We start from the raw sequence: 16,738 nt of genomic DNA, 5'->3' as shown, positions 1-16,738 counted from the left end.
AGAGCAAAGTTAGGTGTAATCAAGCGTATTTCCACAACATTAGACACATGGTAAATTTTGCAATTCTTTCATGCTATTTACAAAGCTCCACATTTATTTATGCGACTTTATGAATTTAACAATACAAAACAAACCTCAGCACTAGTGTTACAAAACAGTTAATAACATTTTCATAAAAAATGTCCAGAGGAAAGGTTGCAACTGACAAGTATAAATTCAGATAAATCTCTGTTTTGTCATCAACAACATTTGATTACAGCTTAAAACCTTGAGATGGGTCTCATTATGGCTTTGGACCATGTCTCAGAATTATAGAGCTAGGATTAGAGGTCAGCAGCAGAGGGTTTTCTGGCTGGACTGTTTTCTGGCTGGGGTCTGACGTCCTCACTGCTAGCATTTAGAGATGTGGCTCCAATGTGACTCTTCATATTGAAACTTACTTCTGGCTGAAAGAAGGTGTGTGACTTGAATTATTCACATATTTCCATTATGACTCACTTGCTCACGCAACCTCTTAAATGTGATCTCAAGCAAAAATATAAAAATAAAATTCATAGACCACGAGAGGTCTGTGTTAGGTTGCAATTTGAAAAATAATTCAAATGTATGTTCTTTATAGTCATTGCTAACTTTTGTTCCTAAATATAGTGAAGAAATAAATGTCTCACCCTGAGTTTGAGTTGTCTGAAGGAGTGTTGACCATCATGGTGGCTTATCGTCGAGCGTCCCAGAGAGCTCTGACGGGACATAGTGGGTGGAATTCCCATGGTCTCAACTTCTTGCTCAACATCTAGTCTGCACAGGTACAATGACAGCATTTAAAGCTACTATAAAACAAGTTATATGGCACTGCATACTACTATACTGACCAGTAATTCCTCTTATTCTACACTTAAAAGCCATAGTTGTGGGTTTGACTTGGACTTGCCTGTCTATGATTGCCTGTCTATGACTTCCACTTGATAAATTTTGGAGTTTGATTTGAGCTTGAAAACCTTCAGGATGTTGCATGCACTGATATGTAAATAACTAATCAATCAACATTATGTAATGGTACATAATCTATGTTGTGTACTCTTCTATTCTTCCTGTTTGGGCTCATAGAGGCAACAGGCTGAGAAGGTCAGTTTACAAATTCCAGCTTCTTCTTCTGATGGTTCACCAGACTATCCCAAGCCAAGGGTGAAATATAATCTCTCCGGCGGGTTCTGGGTCTACCCAAGGGTCTCTGTTTGGTGGGACGTTCCTGACAGCAGTAGACCAGGGTGCATCATTGTAAGGTGCACAAACCACCACAAATCCCTCTTGTAATTCATTAAGGTGGCCAGGTTCCCTGTGTCTACTTGGACCACATTCAAGACTTAACTTGGATGTACTGTAGCTTAAGTAAAAGCTAACAGATTCACGACCTGACTTGGTTTTGAATTCAGAATACTTTAATGTATTCAGGTTACCCTATTATTACATGTAGTGGCATATTTATTACTCTTCCATGCAGTTTTGACTGGAGCCATATGTTTTTATAAGATAAGAAAATCTCTCTCCCTCTCTTTCACCTTGCAGTAGCAAGTAGGGCCTTCATTTCTTCACTTAGATGCTGACGGACCATGTGCTTGCTTGCAGAGATACCTAACGCTGTTGCCATGGAGTCTGTGTTAAATGAAGGATCAAGCACAATGACAGCACCATGAATACCACTGTTCTGTAGGCTGCCAGCAAACTCCTGAAACAACACGCACAAAATGACAGCACTGTAACTTTCACTCTGTAACCGTACGTCTTCATTTGCGATCACTTTTTTTATTCCATTTGCTGTTTTATTTCTTTCTAAGAAGGTATATAATGTAATTAGGTTTGGACCTCAAAAATAAACACACAGCATATATTTGATCTCAATCAGTTTGTATTTACATTATTCACTAGCAATTTTATTTCCTCAATCAGTATTCCTCTCTAAGTGTGTGTGTGTGTGTGTGTGTGTGTGTGTGTGTGTGTGTGTGTGTAAGTGTGTGTGTAAGTGTGAGAGTGTGTGTAAGTGTGTACCTTCAGGTCGATGTCTCTGAGCCATTTAATAATGCGCTGGCAAGACCAGACCAGAGGGTCAGAGTTCTGGGTCTCACAGTCTGCTCGCCTTGCTTGCAGAAGCTTTGGAAAAAGTATTATATAATAAGGTTATTAGTGATACATTTGTATATGCATGCATGCTTGCATATGCTTTACCTCTTTGTTAAAGTTAAGAATGTGTAGGAGCTGGATTCCCAGCAGCAGACTTGTCTGATGGGCTTTTTTGGACACATGCAGGTGCCTTTCCAGGTCGGCTCGTGTGAGCGTACTCAGAAGGCGTCCATCGACCAAGTGTGTGTGGAAGAACTGGGAATACTGCGGCAGACCTACGTCATTTAGCCATGCCTGCGCCACCCAGTGGTGGTCAAGATCCGCAGCATACGACAGTCTTACAGTACACACAGTCAAAAACAGATTAATTTGACTGGTTGCAATACACAGATTAGAAATATAGGTGATTGGTTTCTATAGCAACGTTTATGTGCACAGTAGATACTATTGAGGCCAGACTGTTTACACTGCTGTTTAATTACTTTGCTGTTTGGTTTTGTCTTCTTTTGTCACTCACCAGCCTAGCGATAATGTGTGCAGAGCAAAGCATGGAATTAGTTGACTGTGTGTCTCACCCATGTCCCAGCTCAGCCTGTCTGTAATCCTCTATGGCCAGAAGCAGTTTTCTGCGATGCATAGAGTTGCTGATCCCCAAACCAGCTTCCAGATCTGTGTCAGTTAAGGCTAACATCACCTAACAAATACATAAGAGTGACCGATATTATGCTTACTATATAGCTACATCTACACCTATGAATATAATCAAATTTAATTTTGATTAGCAGTACATGTCAAAGAGCCATACGTTTGTTTAAAGCAGCACACAGAAACTAACAAACACAAAAAATGTGGTACAATCTGGCAAAAAAAATATTATTTTAACAGAATTTGCAAACAAGTAAAAATAGCATTGACTACACAGTTTAGAAGTAATTATTGATGTTTGCTGATGTGCTTGCTAGTTAGCTAGCACTAGGCTTTTATATTGTGTCAAATAATAGGTTTGCTAGCAATTTTCAGCCTCAGACTAAAATTGGCTATTGGAGGATGAGTAGATGTAGCTCAAGGCCCAAGTTTACCCAAGTTAATTTATCAAAGAAAACCTTCACGGACATCACGAGAGAACAAATCTATGGCAATCAGCAATAACCCAAACAGCAAAAGGCTCACTGTTAACCATAACCAAGCCCTGAGAAGTGCAAGCCCTGAAAAGTGTCATCATCTGATGAGTTCCTTTTCAACCCTGTTCCACAATTATATATGGAGAAAACCAAAATATGCTTTTAAAGATATGTCCAGAAAACCTGTTGTTATGTTGCTCTCATGCTGGGTTCCTAACGTCATGTATAAACCTGCTGTGGGAGTTAACCAGTCTGGTAAGTGCTGTGATTTGTCATTTAAAGGTAAAGAAATATGGGGTCATTATATAGGACCAGGTGCACCATATGGTGCCATACTTTTATCCTAAGGTGTGCTGATGTTGATAATGAAGATAATGGCTTGATATGAGACGTATTGAAGATCAGGATGCAGACAAACTGCCTTCCTTGCACAATTAGCATCTCAAAAGATTACTGCAAAATGTAAAGTAAAATTTCCTCTATTTCGCAAAACACCAGATGTTTTTTCCTCAAAAATTAAAGGTGCTATTGGTCATTTTAAATACCAGGCCTTATAATAATGTCTTCTCAAAGGCAACTGGGAAAAACACTGATCTGCTTAAAACACACTTTTTGCACTATAATATGAAACTAGTGATGTTAAAGAGAAATTATCCTAAAGTGCTTTTAATACATGTTAATCATAGGGTCATTGTAAACCCAGAGTAAACATTTACACTGCTCATACTTAACCCAGAGTTAACTATTAATCCTGGCTATTCATTATCTGACTTAACACTGTACATTCCTAAACCCTGGCTTAACGCTCTCATTTGCATATTTCCATCGTCAACAACCATTATTGTATAAATACGGCGGCTTAAATAACGTCTCTGTATCAGTGGCAAAAAATGGCACTAGGTAAATAATCCTTGACTGTACAAAGCACAAGATACTGTATGAGGCATGACCTGCTCAATTTTTGATTCGTAAGCATCTACTGTAGCTAAGCATCAAAAAGCAGTGCTAACCCTTCTCTGGAGTAGGTTTTCATAACCCAGTGTAAAAAGTGTTGCTCCTAAATTTCAAGTAGGAAACGTTCCTGTGCCTGGAGTCGAGAGCAGCATTTAGGATGACAATAATTTGAGGTTAAGCACAGTGTAAAAAAAATGGTCTGAAAATATTAAATACTAGATGAAGTCAATTCATCCATCTACACAAGACTATTTTCATTTTCATGAAGATTTATCTGTTTTTTAATCCTACTCATTCAAAGGAGTGCTTTCATAGCCTCTGGTTGCACATCACTACCCAATGTAATGTAGCTAATTTAGAGTCAGATCAGCAGTGTGTGCCACCACTAAGAGGCTAACTGTAGTTGGGGCTGAACAGGACGGAAGTACTCAGATCCATGGCTGACACCTTCATCCTTAGTTAAAACAACAAATTGCTTCAGAATCAGCAAATTCAGCTGAGCTGCTTGAACTCATCTACAGAGTGTGCTTTATAAAACTGGTACATAATTTGAAAATTTGACAAAAAGATATATTAATTTGAATATTTATTGTACTGAAGCTGGAAATGTAATTTGATAATTTGCAACGAGAGCATGGGATGTGATTTGAATTTAATTGTAAGCACATTTTTAACTACTTTCAACTTTCCGTAAGATTTTTCCCTTCCCTTGAAAAACTTCTTCAGTCACAACTCCCACGGTTTTGATCTAACATCATTCATACTGGTCTGAAGCAGTGGTGGCTCAAAAAATAAGGCTCAGAGTTGTTGACTGGAAAGTTGGGATTCAAACCCCAGCACCATCAAGTCCACACTGTTGGACTCTTTAGTAAGGCTATTAACCCTATCTCCTCCAGGGATGCTGTATCATGGCTGAACATATGCTTTGACCCCAACTTCCTAACAAGCTGGGGTATGTGAAATCATTTCAGTGTGCTGTAATCTATATATGAGTGTCCAATTTAAAAAAAAAAGCTTCTAGATAAACTTGTGGCGTGCGTTGCTGATAATATCATTTGTAATGAATTAACATTTTGCAGTAAATTTATAAAACTTGCAGAATAGAAGCATTTTCTTTAGTGGCCTCAAACAGGATACTGTTTGCATTTCAACAGAAATGAAGTTGGTTAAAAGAATAGTAAATATTCTAAATGATATTCTAATATAGTATTGCATGTGTCTACTGTATAAATGTATCTATTTTTCCACAGTGTGTGTATATATATTATATACATTATATATATATAATGTTATTCCTATATATATGTATATATAGGAATAACATATTGTATAAAATAATATCTGTATTTCAATGACCAGGTTATCAGGTATCATATTTTACAGTGTATCTAATATGCATACTATTGCTGTGTCTAATATTTTCTGACCTTGCCACTCTTGATGTTGTCTGTACAAGCACGGCTGTACATAGGCATGGCCATGATGACCTCGAGCCAGGCATGAACAGTGCCAGCTCGCCACCGGGACATGGGCACCGTCCGCGCCAGCTCCACCTGCTGCAGTTTGTCAAGCTGCTCCTCACCGTCCGACAGGCTCGCACTCAGACGGCCCGGGCTGGACATGCTATCCGAGTCTGAATCAGTGGATGAGGGGAAAAAGGCAGGGCTGTATGCAAAAGCCTTTTTTTTTTAGGTTAATCTGCCTGCTCACACTTGTACTGAATCGTGTAATTATAAAGATACTTTATAAGGACTCGCTTAAGAAGGCAGAGAAGGCAAGAGAGAATTGAGACAAATGTAAGTATTTTTGAGCAGCAGAACATTATTTAGAGCCAGAAACCATTATAAATGATAAATGAGTGCTTTCTTATCCGCAAAGGGCCCAGAGGAACCACACCTGACTTCACCTGTTTAATGAGTCAAGCTTCTCTCTCTCACCGCCCCATACCGTATAAGACTGGGCACCCTGAATTACAAACTCAATGAGGGATCAGAGCTAGCAGGCATATGGTTAATAAACAGAATTTCAGATCAGCCAGATGGACATGGAGTGTCACAATCTTAAAACCCTTAGAGTACTGACATTATTAGACACTGCAGGATAAGACAAGGTGTCACATGTAACACTCTTATGGTTAAGATGTTAAAGCAAAACCCCACACACATATACACATGGAATATGCTGATATTGCAATTTTTGGGATGTGTTTAATTTGATTATTTGGAGCTAATTTTATCACAGAGGATTGCAATACAGACTAGTACCAGTAGATGGCGGTACATTGTGATCATTTCCTCAGTTCTAGTCTCGAACCCTCTCTAAAGGCTAAGGTGATGTCAGCGCACAAAGATATTCAAAGTGACCTAATGCACAGAACCATATTCCCTCCCTCAGCTCTGCTTATCCTCAAGACATGAATGCTCCAGAGACCTGAGTAAGCAGAAAACATCATGACAAATAAATATAAATGAACCAGGGAACCCTATTATTATATTTACTCTTCATCTTCTTGAATTCTACGCTGAATGGTATCATATTCTTGTTTCACTATTTTTATTATTATTATTATTATTATTATTATTATTATTATTATTATTATTATAGCTTCTGGGATTATACCTCAAGGTAAAATTGTGCTTCATTGTGCATTCTAGGATGTTAGTATCCCAAACAGGTACCACACACACACACACTTATGCTTTAGCAGACACATAAACAACATTTACAAAGCATGACTATCACTTAGTACATCAGTGCAAGTATTAGATGCATTTAGAGGGCTAAAATGTATTGTTAGTAAGGCTAACTCCCAAAAAATGGAAAGAACAAGGGGTGGGCAATAAAACAAAACAAAACCCAATATTTAAAGGCATTGCTATATAGGGTTTATAAAAAAAACTGACAGTAAAAGAGTGATGTTGCATCCCCAAAAAGTGTGTGAGAATATGGAAAAAAAGAAAAAAAAAAGATGTTGATATTTACATCTCCAGAATACAAATAACAGACATCAAATTAGCTTCTTGGAATTTCCATATAGTTTGTAATTATCAATAAATTGATTAAAAAAAATGATCAAAACATATAATGACAATGATTTAATGAAATCTGTATTATATTGTCATATTGCCCAGCCCTAAAGCTCTAACATCAAAGTATACACACACACACACACACACACACACACACACACACACACACACACACACACACACACACACACACACACACACACACAATTCTCCTCAGCCTTTACCATTTATGGCATTGGTTTTATTTCAAAATAGTTACTTCTATAATAGTTTTAACATTTGTTTCCATGCTATTTAGATTTCTATGAGTCACACAATCCCAGACATCCATGAAGAGGTTTTCTTTACTGTTAAAAGCTACGTTACTCCCTGACCGAGAGTTAATTCAGTATTCACATTTTCACAACATCAAGTTTTAGCCATGGAATGAAAAGAATGTTTTTAAACAAACAAACAAACAAAAAAAAAGACAAAAAGGCAAGAAGTGAGTCATAAGCCTTGGATGATATGTCGGAAATCTGGGCTTTGTTAAATACACACAATCCTATTTCATCTGCAAGGAGCAATGACAGCTGTGGTTTCATGACATCCCTTTATACATTTGTCGGAGGAGGAGAAGGAGGAGCAGGAGGAGGAGGAGGAGGAGTAGGAAAGCTTTCCTTAAGTCACTGATCTTATGCCAGATCTGGATCTGATAAAATTAAAAATTCTAAAATAACAAGCCCAAGGATTTATGATTAATTGAGCATTCCAAATTGGTCATGGATCAGTGTTGAAGGGAAAGCCATATCCGGTGTGACAGATTATTAAAAGCATTCCTGTAGGAAAAGCAGGCAGACAGAATCAGCTTCAAAACATTTCCATATTATGTGATATCACGTAGGCCCGGAGATGTGTCAGAATTACACCTAAACTCTTAGATTTCGATATGATTCATATGTGTGTTGTTGGTGTGTGTATTAATGAGAGTGTATTAACTCAGCCCAGGTTGATGTGCATGGTCTAAACCTGATCGTGGTCTAGACCTGAGCCTCTGAATCTTATCTGCTTGCCACTTCTGAGCAGGAAAACAAAGCAAACATGATCAAAGACACACACACACACACACACACACACACACACACACACACACACACACACACACACACACACACACACACACACACACACACACACACAGCAGACAAGGTTAAATTAAAACGAAACGCATTTCGGACGAGACGATTACAAGCACAGGATGTACTACAATGCACTTTGTTATTTACAAATCCAGCAGGTCCTTTCAAGTTTCCAGAGAAAGTAGAGCAAGATTCAGTGTAGATGAAGGATGAAAAGGTTAGGAGATGTTGAGCAGGCGTGCTGCAGGTCTGATCCGAGTTTGTGCTTCTAAACTTGTGCTTTTGTAGTCAGCAGCAATGCAAGGACACACACAGACACACACACCTCGTAGGGTCATAATGACACTCTCACTTGCACACACAAACACACACAGACACACAGAGGTCAGAGAGGCTGTGTGGCTGGATCACCAGTCAGCGTCCTCCTCTATGTAGTACTCAGGTGTGTTGGTACCGTCGAAAAGGCCAGGGTCGAGAGACTTCCTCTGTTTTCCTCGGGCAAACACACGTGACAGAGAGCTCAAACCCATCTTCTCCTTCTTCTTTCTCCTTTTCTGGTCCTCTAGATCTTCTAAAGACTGCAGGAATCAAAACATATTCATATTTTCATTGCATGTTTTAAACCAAATTCAAGTTTTTAGCAGTTGAGTTCAGGTTACCTACAGGACTTTTCTATGGATAAATAAACAAAACCAATGTGTCATGTTTTCTAATATTCACATGCCTGAGGGTGTTATGGAAAGAGTAAATGCACTGGTATGAGGGTAAATAAGAGATGAAAATGTTTCTTTATATGCATTTCAAAATAATAAATTATTAGATAATAACATTAATAACAATTTGATAATTACAAAAATGAAAAAAATGTTTTCCTGACTTTTAAATTGATTAATTAAATACACTGAGGAACTTTTTATTGTTAGCAACACTTCACCTTTAATAAGTCATTTAAACTCGAACAGGAAAAAACATTGTATGAAAATATTCAGACTGTAAGTAAAGATTTTTTTTTATTATTATAGATATTTTCTACATATTTTTATTTTTGTAGTGACAGAGAGCGTGTCATTCAACAGAAAGAATGATGAATTGAGAAGAATATAAAAAAACGTGTTTCCGAGTGTTCAAGTGTGTGTTCAGATGTTTGATAGAGACTGTGTTTGATGTGAGTGAGGGAGTTTGTGTGTGTGTGTGTGTGTGCTCTCACGTTGCAGAGAGAGTGCGTTCTGTGTCGTGGGGAGTTGAGCTCAGACGGCGTGGATGAACGCTCGCCCTCCATTGCAGAGGCGTCTGACATCATCGACGTTTGCCGTGAGTGACAGGGACTGAGGCGGAGGCTGCCGGAGGCGTGCGCCACACACACTCCTTCAACATCACACACACACTGTGGTACGGCCTTTAACACTGAATAACACACACACACGGGCACACACACGCACACACACACACACGCACACACACACAGTTGATTATGAGAGAAGAAAAGAGAATTCTGCTTATATTCACTTACTATAATTTACACAGGTTTTTTAATAAATTTTGATTTTATGTTTTCATTTGAAGTTTATTTTTTATTCTTTTGTGTGTTTTAATTTTCTCATTACAATATATATTCCTGTGTGACAGTTACAGCGAGTGTATGACATGAGCTTTATTAACTGCAATATGTGTGTGTGTACCATGTCTGTCGAGAGTGTGGTAAAGGCTGTGTTGACTCTGACGGATGGCTGCAGTAAGAGGCATCTCCGCATGCATCACCCACTCCTGGTTGCCATTGACGACAGCCTCTGTGGGCATGGCCAGAGAGTGGCGCTTAGGAACGTCCTTAGTGAGCGTTGCCAAAGACTGCTTAGCCTGCAACAAAACACACGCACACAAACAAATGTATTTTATCAGAGGAGTGTTCAGGTGTCTGTAAAGAACATGAAGCCATCCACAGAGTGCCACCACTCCCATCAGTGTGTTTAGGTGCAGGTGTTTGTGTAGAAGTGGTTATGCGTGGATGTAGTTTAAAGTCATAATATTAAACCCAAACATAAACCACTTTGCCACTGAGTTTCATCACCAGGACATAAAGTACAAGTGCAATGTACTCCTAGACTCACACTATTAAATCTTTGTGAAAAAATAGAAATGTTACCAACTCCATGCAGTTTTGCACCACACAGATGCTTTGAATTAGGTAATGTGTAAGAATTTCATCACTGGATGTGTTTACTGCACTTGTACTTTAAACATTTCAGTCTACAGTCAGGCCAGGCAGCAGGCATCAAACAAATACATACAGAAATACAGAGATTCCCAGTGCCATCACCTGTAATCTCACATACACACACACACACACACACACACACACACACACACACACACACACACACACACACACACACACACACACACAAACAAGGCATGTGCCATCTTCATGTCGTCATGAATTTTCCTATTTCCTACTGCGCTCCTAATTATTTGCAAACCACACGGCTGCACAGAGAAACCCATGCCAATCATTGTGTTGACCCGTGTTGTGTTTTATTATTTAGCTAGCCATGGAATGTGCCCAATCATTATAAGAGCGACGGTTATTACTTTATTAGATTTTTCTCATTATCTACACAGAGATGAAATGGCTTGTATGTTGTGGTGTCTGTGAGAACAAAATATCCAAGCACCGCCTCAGGAAGGCTGGGACCGGCACTGACCGCACCCATTGCTGGTGAAATGATCCGAGCATACCGACACGCTCGCTTGTGTTCGCCTAGCCATTTTGTGTCTATATTGATAGTAAGGATTAAAGCTACACAGAGTGCTGAATTCACTGCTTGCTTCTTATTAAATTTAATGTGAAATATGCCATGATGGTTTAGATAAACCCTTGATGTAAAACACAGGCTGTGGTGCTCTCACAAACCTAATATGTTCTGTACACTGCATGTTTGTCCACAATGTACTGTATGTCTTAAGCAAGAGAAGATTATAGTAATAGTGAGGTACAGCAGGAATCTGGATAGGAACACATGTCTATCACACACACGCGCACACACACACACACACACACACACACACACACACACACACACACACACACACACACACACACACACACACACACACACACACACAATAACCACATGCCTCCAGCCACATACCGTATTAACAAATACAAAGGAAACAGATTTGTTCTACTGTATGTTGGCGGATTTTAAGGGTTTATAAAACAGACGTGCAGCCAATCAGGTCACAGATTCGCTAACTTAGAACTACACACAGCAGAGGGGGTTGGGTCACTGCGGGCCAATCAGAGAGGGATTCTGCTTGGACTGGCAGGCCTGGCTGGTCTTACCGACATGTTTCTGGGGGAGACTGGCTTTTCGGGAGCTCGAACAAACAGCTGACACTCGAGTTTCTGGGCCACATAGTTACTCATCTGTTAAAGAGGCACACACACACACACTCACACCAGCACTCAAAACTCGAAACATGCTGATCTCTGTACTTAAGAGCTACACACACATACACACACCCATACTAATCCAGCAACACATTAAACATAAACACTTTCATTTACAGTGATGCATATTTTTGTGATTTGACATGTGGGATTTTCCTGTGAGTTTCTTTTGGCTCACGGTGTAGTGAATACGAATGAAAGAATAAATAAAACACTTGCTGATTTTTTTTTTATAACCTTAATTTACGGTTGGCGTTTGTATACAAAATTGATCCTTGTTGCATTCCACCATATCATTATTTTAATGGTAACTAAATAACAAAGCAAGACATAGCGTGTGTTCTGAATGAAGTGGTGTGTCAATTAAAATCATTTATCCGTGTGTGTGTGTGTGCCTCACCATAGAAAGTTCTGCCTCCAGCTCTTTGATTCTGTTCTCTTTCAGCTCCTGTGCGGATCTTAGTGCAACCGCGAGTTCGGTGGCTTCTTTAGTTTGACGCCGCAGATCCCACTTCTCTCTCTCCAGCAGGTCCTTCTCTTTAGCCAACACTTTCACTGCATCCTCACTCTCCTGCAACACACACACACACACACACACACACACACACACACCACACACACACACACACACACAAACACACACACACACACACACACACAAACACACACACACACACACACACACACACACACACACACACACACACACACACACACAAACACAAACACAAACACAGCTCTGAGTTGGCAGTCAATTCATCAGTATAGCAAATTAACCATTAACTCATTAGGGATGCAATCGATTACAAATACATCATTTGAATTGTGCAGATAATGAGTTCTAAACGAATACAAACATTGTTAGTCAATACAAACTTTTTTGTCAGAAATCTGGCAGGGTATCTGGTTGAGACTAGAGGCATGGGCATAATTTTGAATAGAGTGAGTCTGAAGCTCACGAGAGACACACAGGTCTCTGCTGGCAAACATTAATTACGTTCATTATTCATTATTATTAATCCAAAATTTTAGCATGTTAATATTTTAACACGTACATTCTTTGTGTGTGTGTGTGTGGGTGGGTGGGTGTGTGTTTGTGTTTTCATAATTGTTAAGAATGGATATCTTTCATAAACTTGGTGGTAGGGTTTACATTTTAAAACCATCCTGGTGCAGACTGCTTTCTGTTGAGACAGATTTGTAGCAATGAACAGATTCATATTGCTACACGCTGAAGACAGATGGTTTAAGCTCAAGAGATGAAGGTTTTATTTCCTGAACCTTACATCCAGATGGGTTAAGAACTTAGAACATGGCACCTTTCCTGGCAGACTACCAAAATTTTCAGTATATTTCGTTTTCAGTGATGTTCTAAAAGTATTGGAACAACCGAGTAAGCATCAAAAGCACTGAATATTTCTGTATCCCTTGCTTCAATAACAGCGTTACAGCTCTGACTCACTTGACATCAACAAACTGTTGGTTTCTGCTTTTGTGATGCTTTTCCAGGCTTGTACCACAGCTTCTTTCAGCTGGTCTTTGCTTTGGAGGGTTTTTTTCTTCAGTCTCCTCTTCAGAAGGTGAAATGCTGCGCATTTGGTTTAAAATCTGGCTACATGATGAAGTTCCTCCTAATTAGACTGGATGCATTTCTCCATCTTTTAATCGCAAATTCTTCAGCGTATAGTCTTTCTGTTCCAATGCTTATGGATTGCGCCACTGCGTTATGTGCATGTACGTGTATGTAGGCACTTAATTGAGTCATTGAAGCTTTACACACACACACACACACACACACACACACACACACACACACACACACACACACACACACACACACACACACACACACACACAAACACACACACACAAACACAAACACAAACTTTCAGGGAAACACAAACACACTTTTCAGGGATGAAATAAAATATTAGTCATGCTAAAATGAGCAAGACAGTCTTATTTTTATTCGCTTTGAACTTCTGCACTTAAAGCAGAAAGACAAACAGTTTAAATGGCAGATTCTCGAAATCATCAGATACTGGGCTCGGTTTGGTGCACGCTTCAACCGGAGTAATGTGCACCTTTACTGGTTTTAGATACAAGAACTGATGAATACAATTAAAAAAGCAATTTTCTTTTCTTATAAAACCTCCCAAAGGTTCCAACTCCTTGTCTTGCACTGAATCCACACTGATCTAACACATGAATGAGCTTTGTGGATAGAAAATTCCAGTCATGTCCATGTAATTCAATGCAGTTCATCCAACCTTCCTCACACCACGTAGCCTTTCGAAAATGAGGACAGGTGACGCCTCAAACAGTTCAGAGTCGACATGACTGGTGTGTACAATTACCTGTTGCTGTTTTCCATCACAGCTAAGAATTGGTTGCGATTGTATTTCTGACATTACGATACGCCTCATAGTGCAACACTGAGTCAAGATATTGATTTATGTTAATGAATGTGTGTGTGTTACTTTGCGGTGCTGCTCGTAATTGCGGATGAAGTCTCGGAGCTGTTCTTCCCGGCTCTCCAGCGTTGCATACAGCTGCTGCATCTGATTCACCAGCTCGGCTTTCTCCATCTTCAAACGCTTCCGGTCCGCCTTCATCGCTGAGTATGAGAAAAAGAGTATGACTGAGAGGTAATTGTTTAACATATTGCTATGCCTATAACATAGTGAAAAGGTGCATAAAAACATCTCTGCACCTTTATCCTACACATTAAAAACAAATGAACATCCGCATGGGATTTTTTGCAACACACCAGTCCATCATGCCGTTTTAAACAGTCTAGCATTTCTATGCTAGCAGACGATCGATCTGCTAGTAAATTAGCTCGCATTTGTCACAGATATATATGAGTCGTGTTAAGCCCATCGACCTGTCAGCAGGGTTTTAGTCCTTTAGTCTGTCCAGTGCCCTTAACCTCCTCATCTGTACACTCCACTCAAACAGATCAGGTTCCAAAGATTCACCTTTCACACTAATAGCACCATCAATAACACTGTGGCTCGAACAGCATGAGTGAGAAAAGAAGCTCTTATTCTTTTGTGTCTCGGAAATCCTGACTGTTATCTGTTGAAAAGAAGGATAAATGTTCTTCTATTAAACGCCGTTGTAACTGCACCAGCAATAGCTTCCTGTGACATCGGCATGTCGCATAACCACCATAACTTCTCACCGAAATATCAGCTGAATCGCTTAGCATGTCAGAAATATTTTAATATAACCATCTTCGCTGTATTTCAGAGGGAGATTCCCTTTAACGGATCTCCTGAGCAAGGCTACAGGAATCAGTTTGTTTACAGAAATGCTGACACAGTCTGTGTCAATATAGAAAAACAAATTCAACTGCAAAAAAAAACTTTAGCATGTTTTGGGTTTAGGTGTACCTTGAATAAAAAAAACAAAAAACACCTCAGCACTGTATGTTTTTTTTAAATCTCTATCTCTCTGGTTTATAGCGTATAGTTAGTGAGGTTATAGCTAATCTGACTTGCAAATTATGTGCAACTTTTACTTTGGACAATCTGTCTGCTTTTCCCAAATAAAGACTCATTATGTAGAAGTGAAATGCTAGCCAAAATTCTACAAAGACCTTCTCTCTCTCTCTCTCTCTCTCTCTCTCTCTCTCACACACACACACACACACACAAGCACCTGACGGAAGAAGTGGAGGCATGGGTTAGCCCTGACCATCTGATCAGCTTTCAGATACAAGTGAAACACTCTTTTCATTGTAAATATTTTATACATACATACATACATACATACATACATACATACATACATACATACATACACACACACACACACACACACACACACACACACACACACACACACACACACGAACCACACACACACACACAAACACACAGGCACACAGGCACACACACATATATATATATGTGTGTGTGTGTGTGTGTGTGTGTTCTGTTTGTTTATGTCATGAATAAAGGACAGCGTATTCTAATATATTAATTAAAAGCACTAAAATTAATTAAAAACTAATTACAAATGGTCATCAGAAAGTCAATGCATGTGTCTAGGAACCAAGGCTCATTTCTAAGAGGGATTTGAGTAGGTCTTTGCTTTTTTTCTCTCTCCTCAAAACAAAGTTTAAAGACAAAAAATAAAGGAATCATTCCAGAACACTGGATTTTACCAGCCGCAACCAGCCAGAGAAAAACACAAAATAACTAAACAAACAACACCAAAGCGTCACTGATTTGACAGGCCGGGAGGAGAGAGAGCAAATGACTCATTATGAGAACGGAACATTGCTTTATTTATACTAGTGAGCGGAAATGAACTCCTGCATGCAAGCAACGTGGGAAATGAAAGCTGCAGAGCAACACACTGATACACAGATAAAAGTGGAGACAACACGCACAACATTCTACTGGATGAATGTAACCATAGCCATTCATCCGTTTCCAAATGCAGCTTAATAAAGTATTCTTTAAAGCTTTTTTTCTCTTATGTATAAATAATGATATGGATGAGTGAGGTCAAGGCTATGATTTTTTTTAAATGAGACAGATATTATGTTCAGAGGGATGGCACAAGCCTGTGATCTTTATCCGTGCTAGATAGAATGTGAGAGTGACTCCCTAGTGCTAAGACACTTTAGAGTATTTAAGCACATCCGCATGTCTCTGATTTGGCTTTCGGCAAAAGGCTGCAACGACGGTTTTATAAACAAGAATTTAAAATCGAGTAACTGATATTTCAGACACAATATGGACAAACACATCCAAAGGAAGCCACAGCTGGATAGTGCACACTGAAGGACAGATTGTAGTAAGTGTAGTAAAGGTTGTGATGTAATGATCTATTGCTAAAAAATGAATATTTATTTGATATAAACAGCGCAGTGTACCAGTGCTGTAATATTAATGATCAGCTTTCTCGAACCTCTAATCAGATCAGTGAACTGGAACT

At 39.2% G+C, this 16,738-nt stretch overlaps 1 protein-coding gene across 6 annotated transcripts in view; it reads right to left on the bottom strand.

The window, feature by feature from the left end:
• Positions 1 to 51: 51 nt before the first annotated feature.
• Positions 52 to 16,738, bottom strand: part of kazna (kazrin, periplakin interacting protein a) — a 46,756-nt gene continuing 30,069 nt past the window's right edge. For 4 of the 6 annotated variants that reach the window (XM_047823126.1, XM_047823127.1, XM_047823131.1 and 1 more), the window contains 13 exons: positions 14,266 to 14,402; positions 12,186 to 12,356; positions 11,678 to 11,761; positions 10,017 to 10,191; positions 9,545 to 9,741; positions 8,792 to 8,915; positions 5,618 to 5,823; positions 2,691 to 2,809; positions 2,221 to 2,452; positions 2,044 to 2,145; positions 1,557 to 1,723; positions 669 to 795; positions 52 to 446 (listed from right to left, as the gene is read on the bottom strand). In XM_047823126.1, the coding sequence (XP_047679082.1) occupies positions 324 to 446; positions 669 to 795; positions 1,557 to 1,723; positions 2,044 to 2,145; positions 2,221 to 2,452; positions 2,691 to 2,809; positions 5,618 to 5,823; positions 8,792 to 8,915; positions 9,545 to 9,741; positions 10,017 to 10,191; positions 11,678 to 11,761; positions 12,186 to 12,356; positions 14,266 to 14,402 (1,964 nt within the window). In that variant the 3' untranslated portion in view covers positions 52 to 323. The remainder of the gene's footprint in view (positions 447 to 668; positions 796 to 1,556; positions 1,724 to 2,043; positions 2,146 to 2,220; positions 2,453 to 2,690; positions 2,810 to 5,617; positions 5,824 to 8,791; positions 8,916 to 9,544; positions 9,742 to 10,016; positions 10,192 to 11,677; positions 11,762 to 12,185; positions 12,357 to 14,265; positions 14,403 to 16,738) is intronic. The other 2 variants (XM_047823130.1, XM_047823129.1) reach the window with 2 other exon arrangements.

The sequence above is a fragment of the Tachysurus fulvidraco genome, chromosome 14, assembly GCF_022655615.1.
Source record: "Tachysurus fulvidraco isolate hzauxx_2018 chromosome 14, HZAU_PFXX_2.0, whole genome shotgun sequence".
Taxonomy (NCBI): Eukaryota; Metazoa; Chordata; class Actinopteri; order Siluriformes; family Bagridae; genus Tachysurus; species Tachysurus fulvidraco.
Note: the sequence above shows the minus strand (reverse complement) of the source record. Positions and strands in the feature narration are given on the sequence as shown.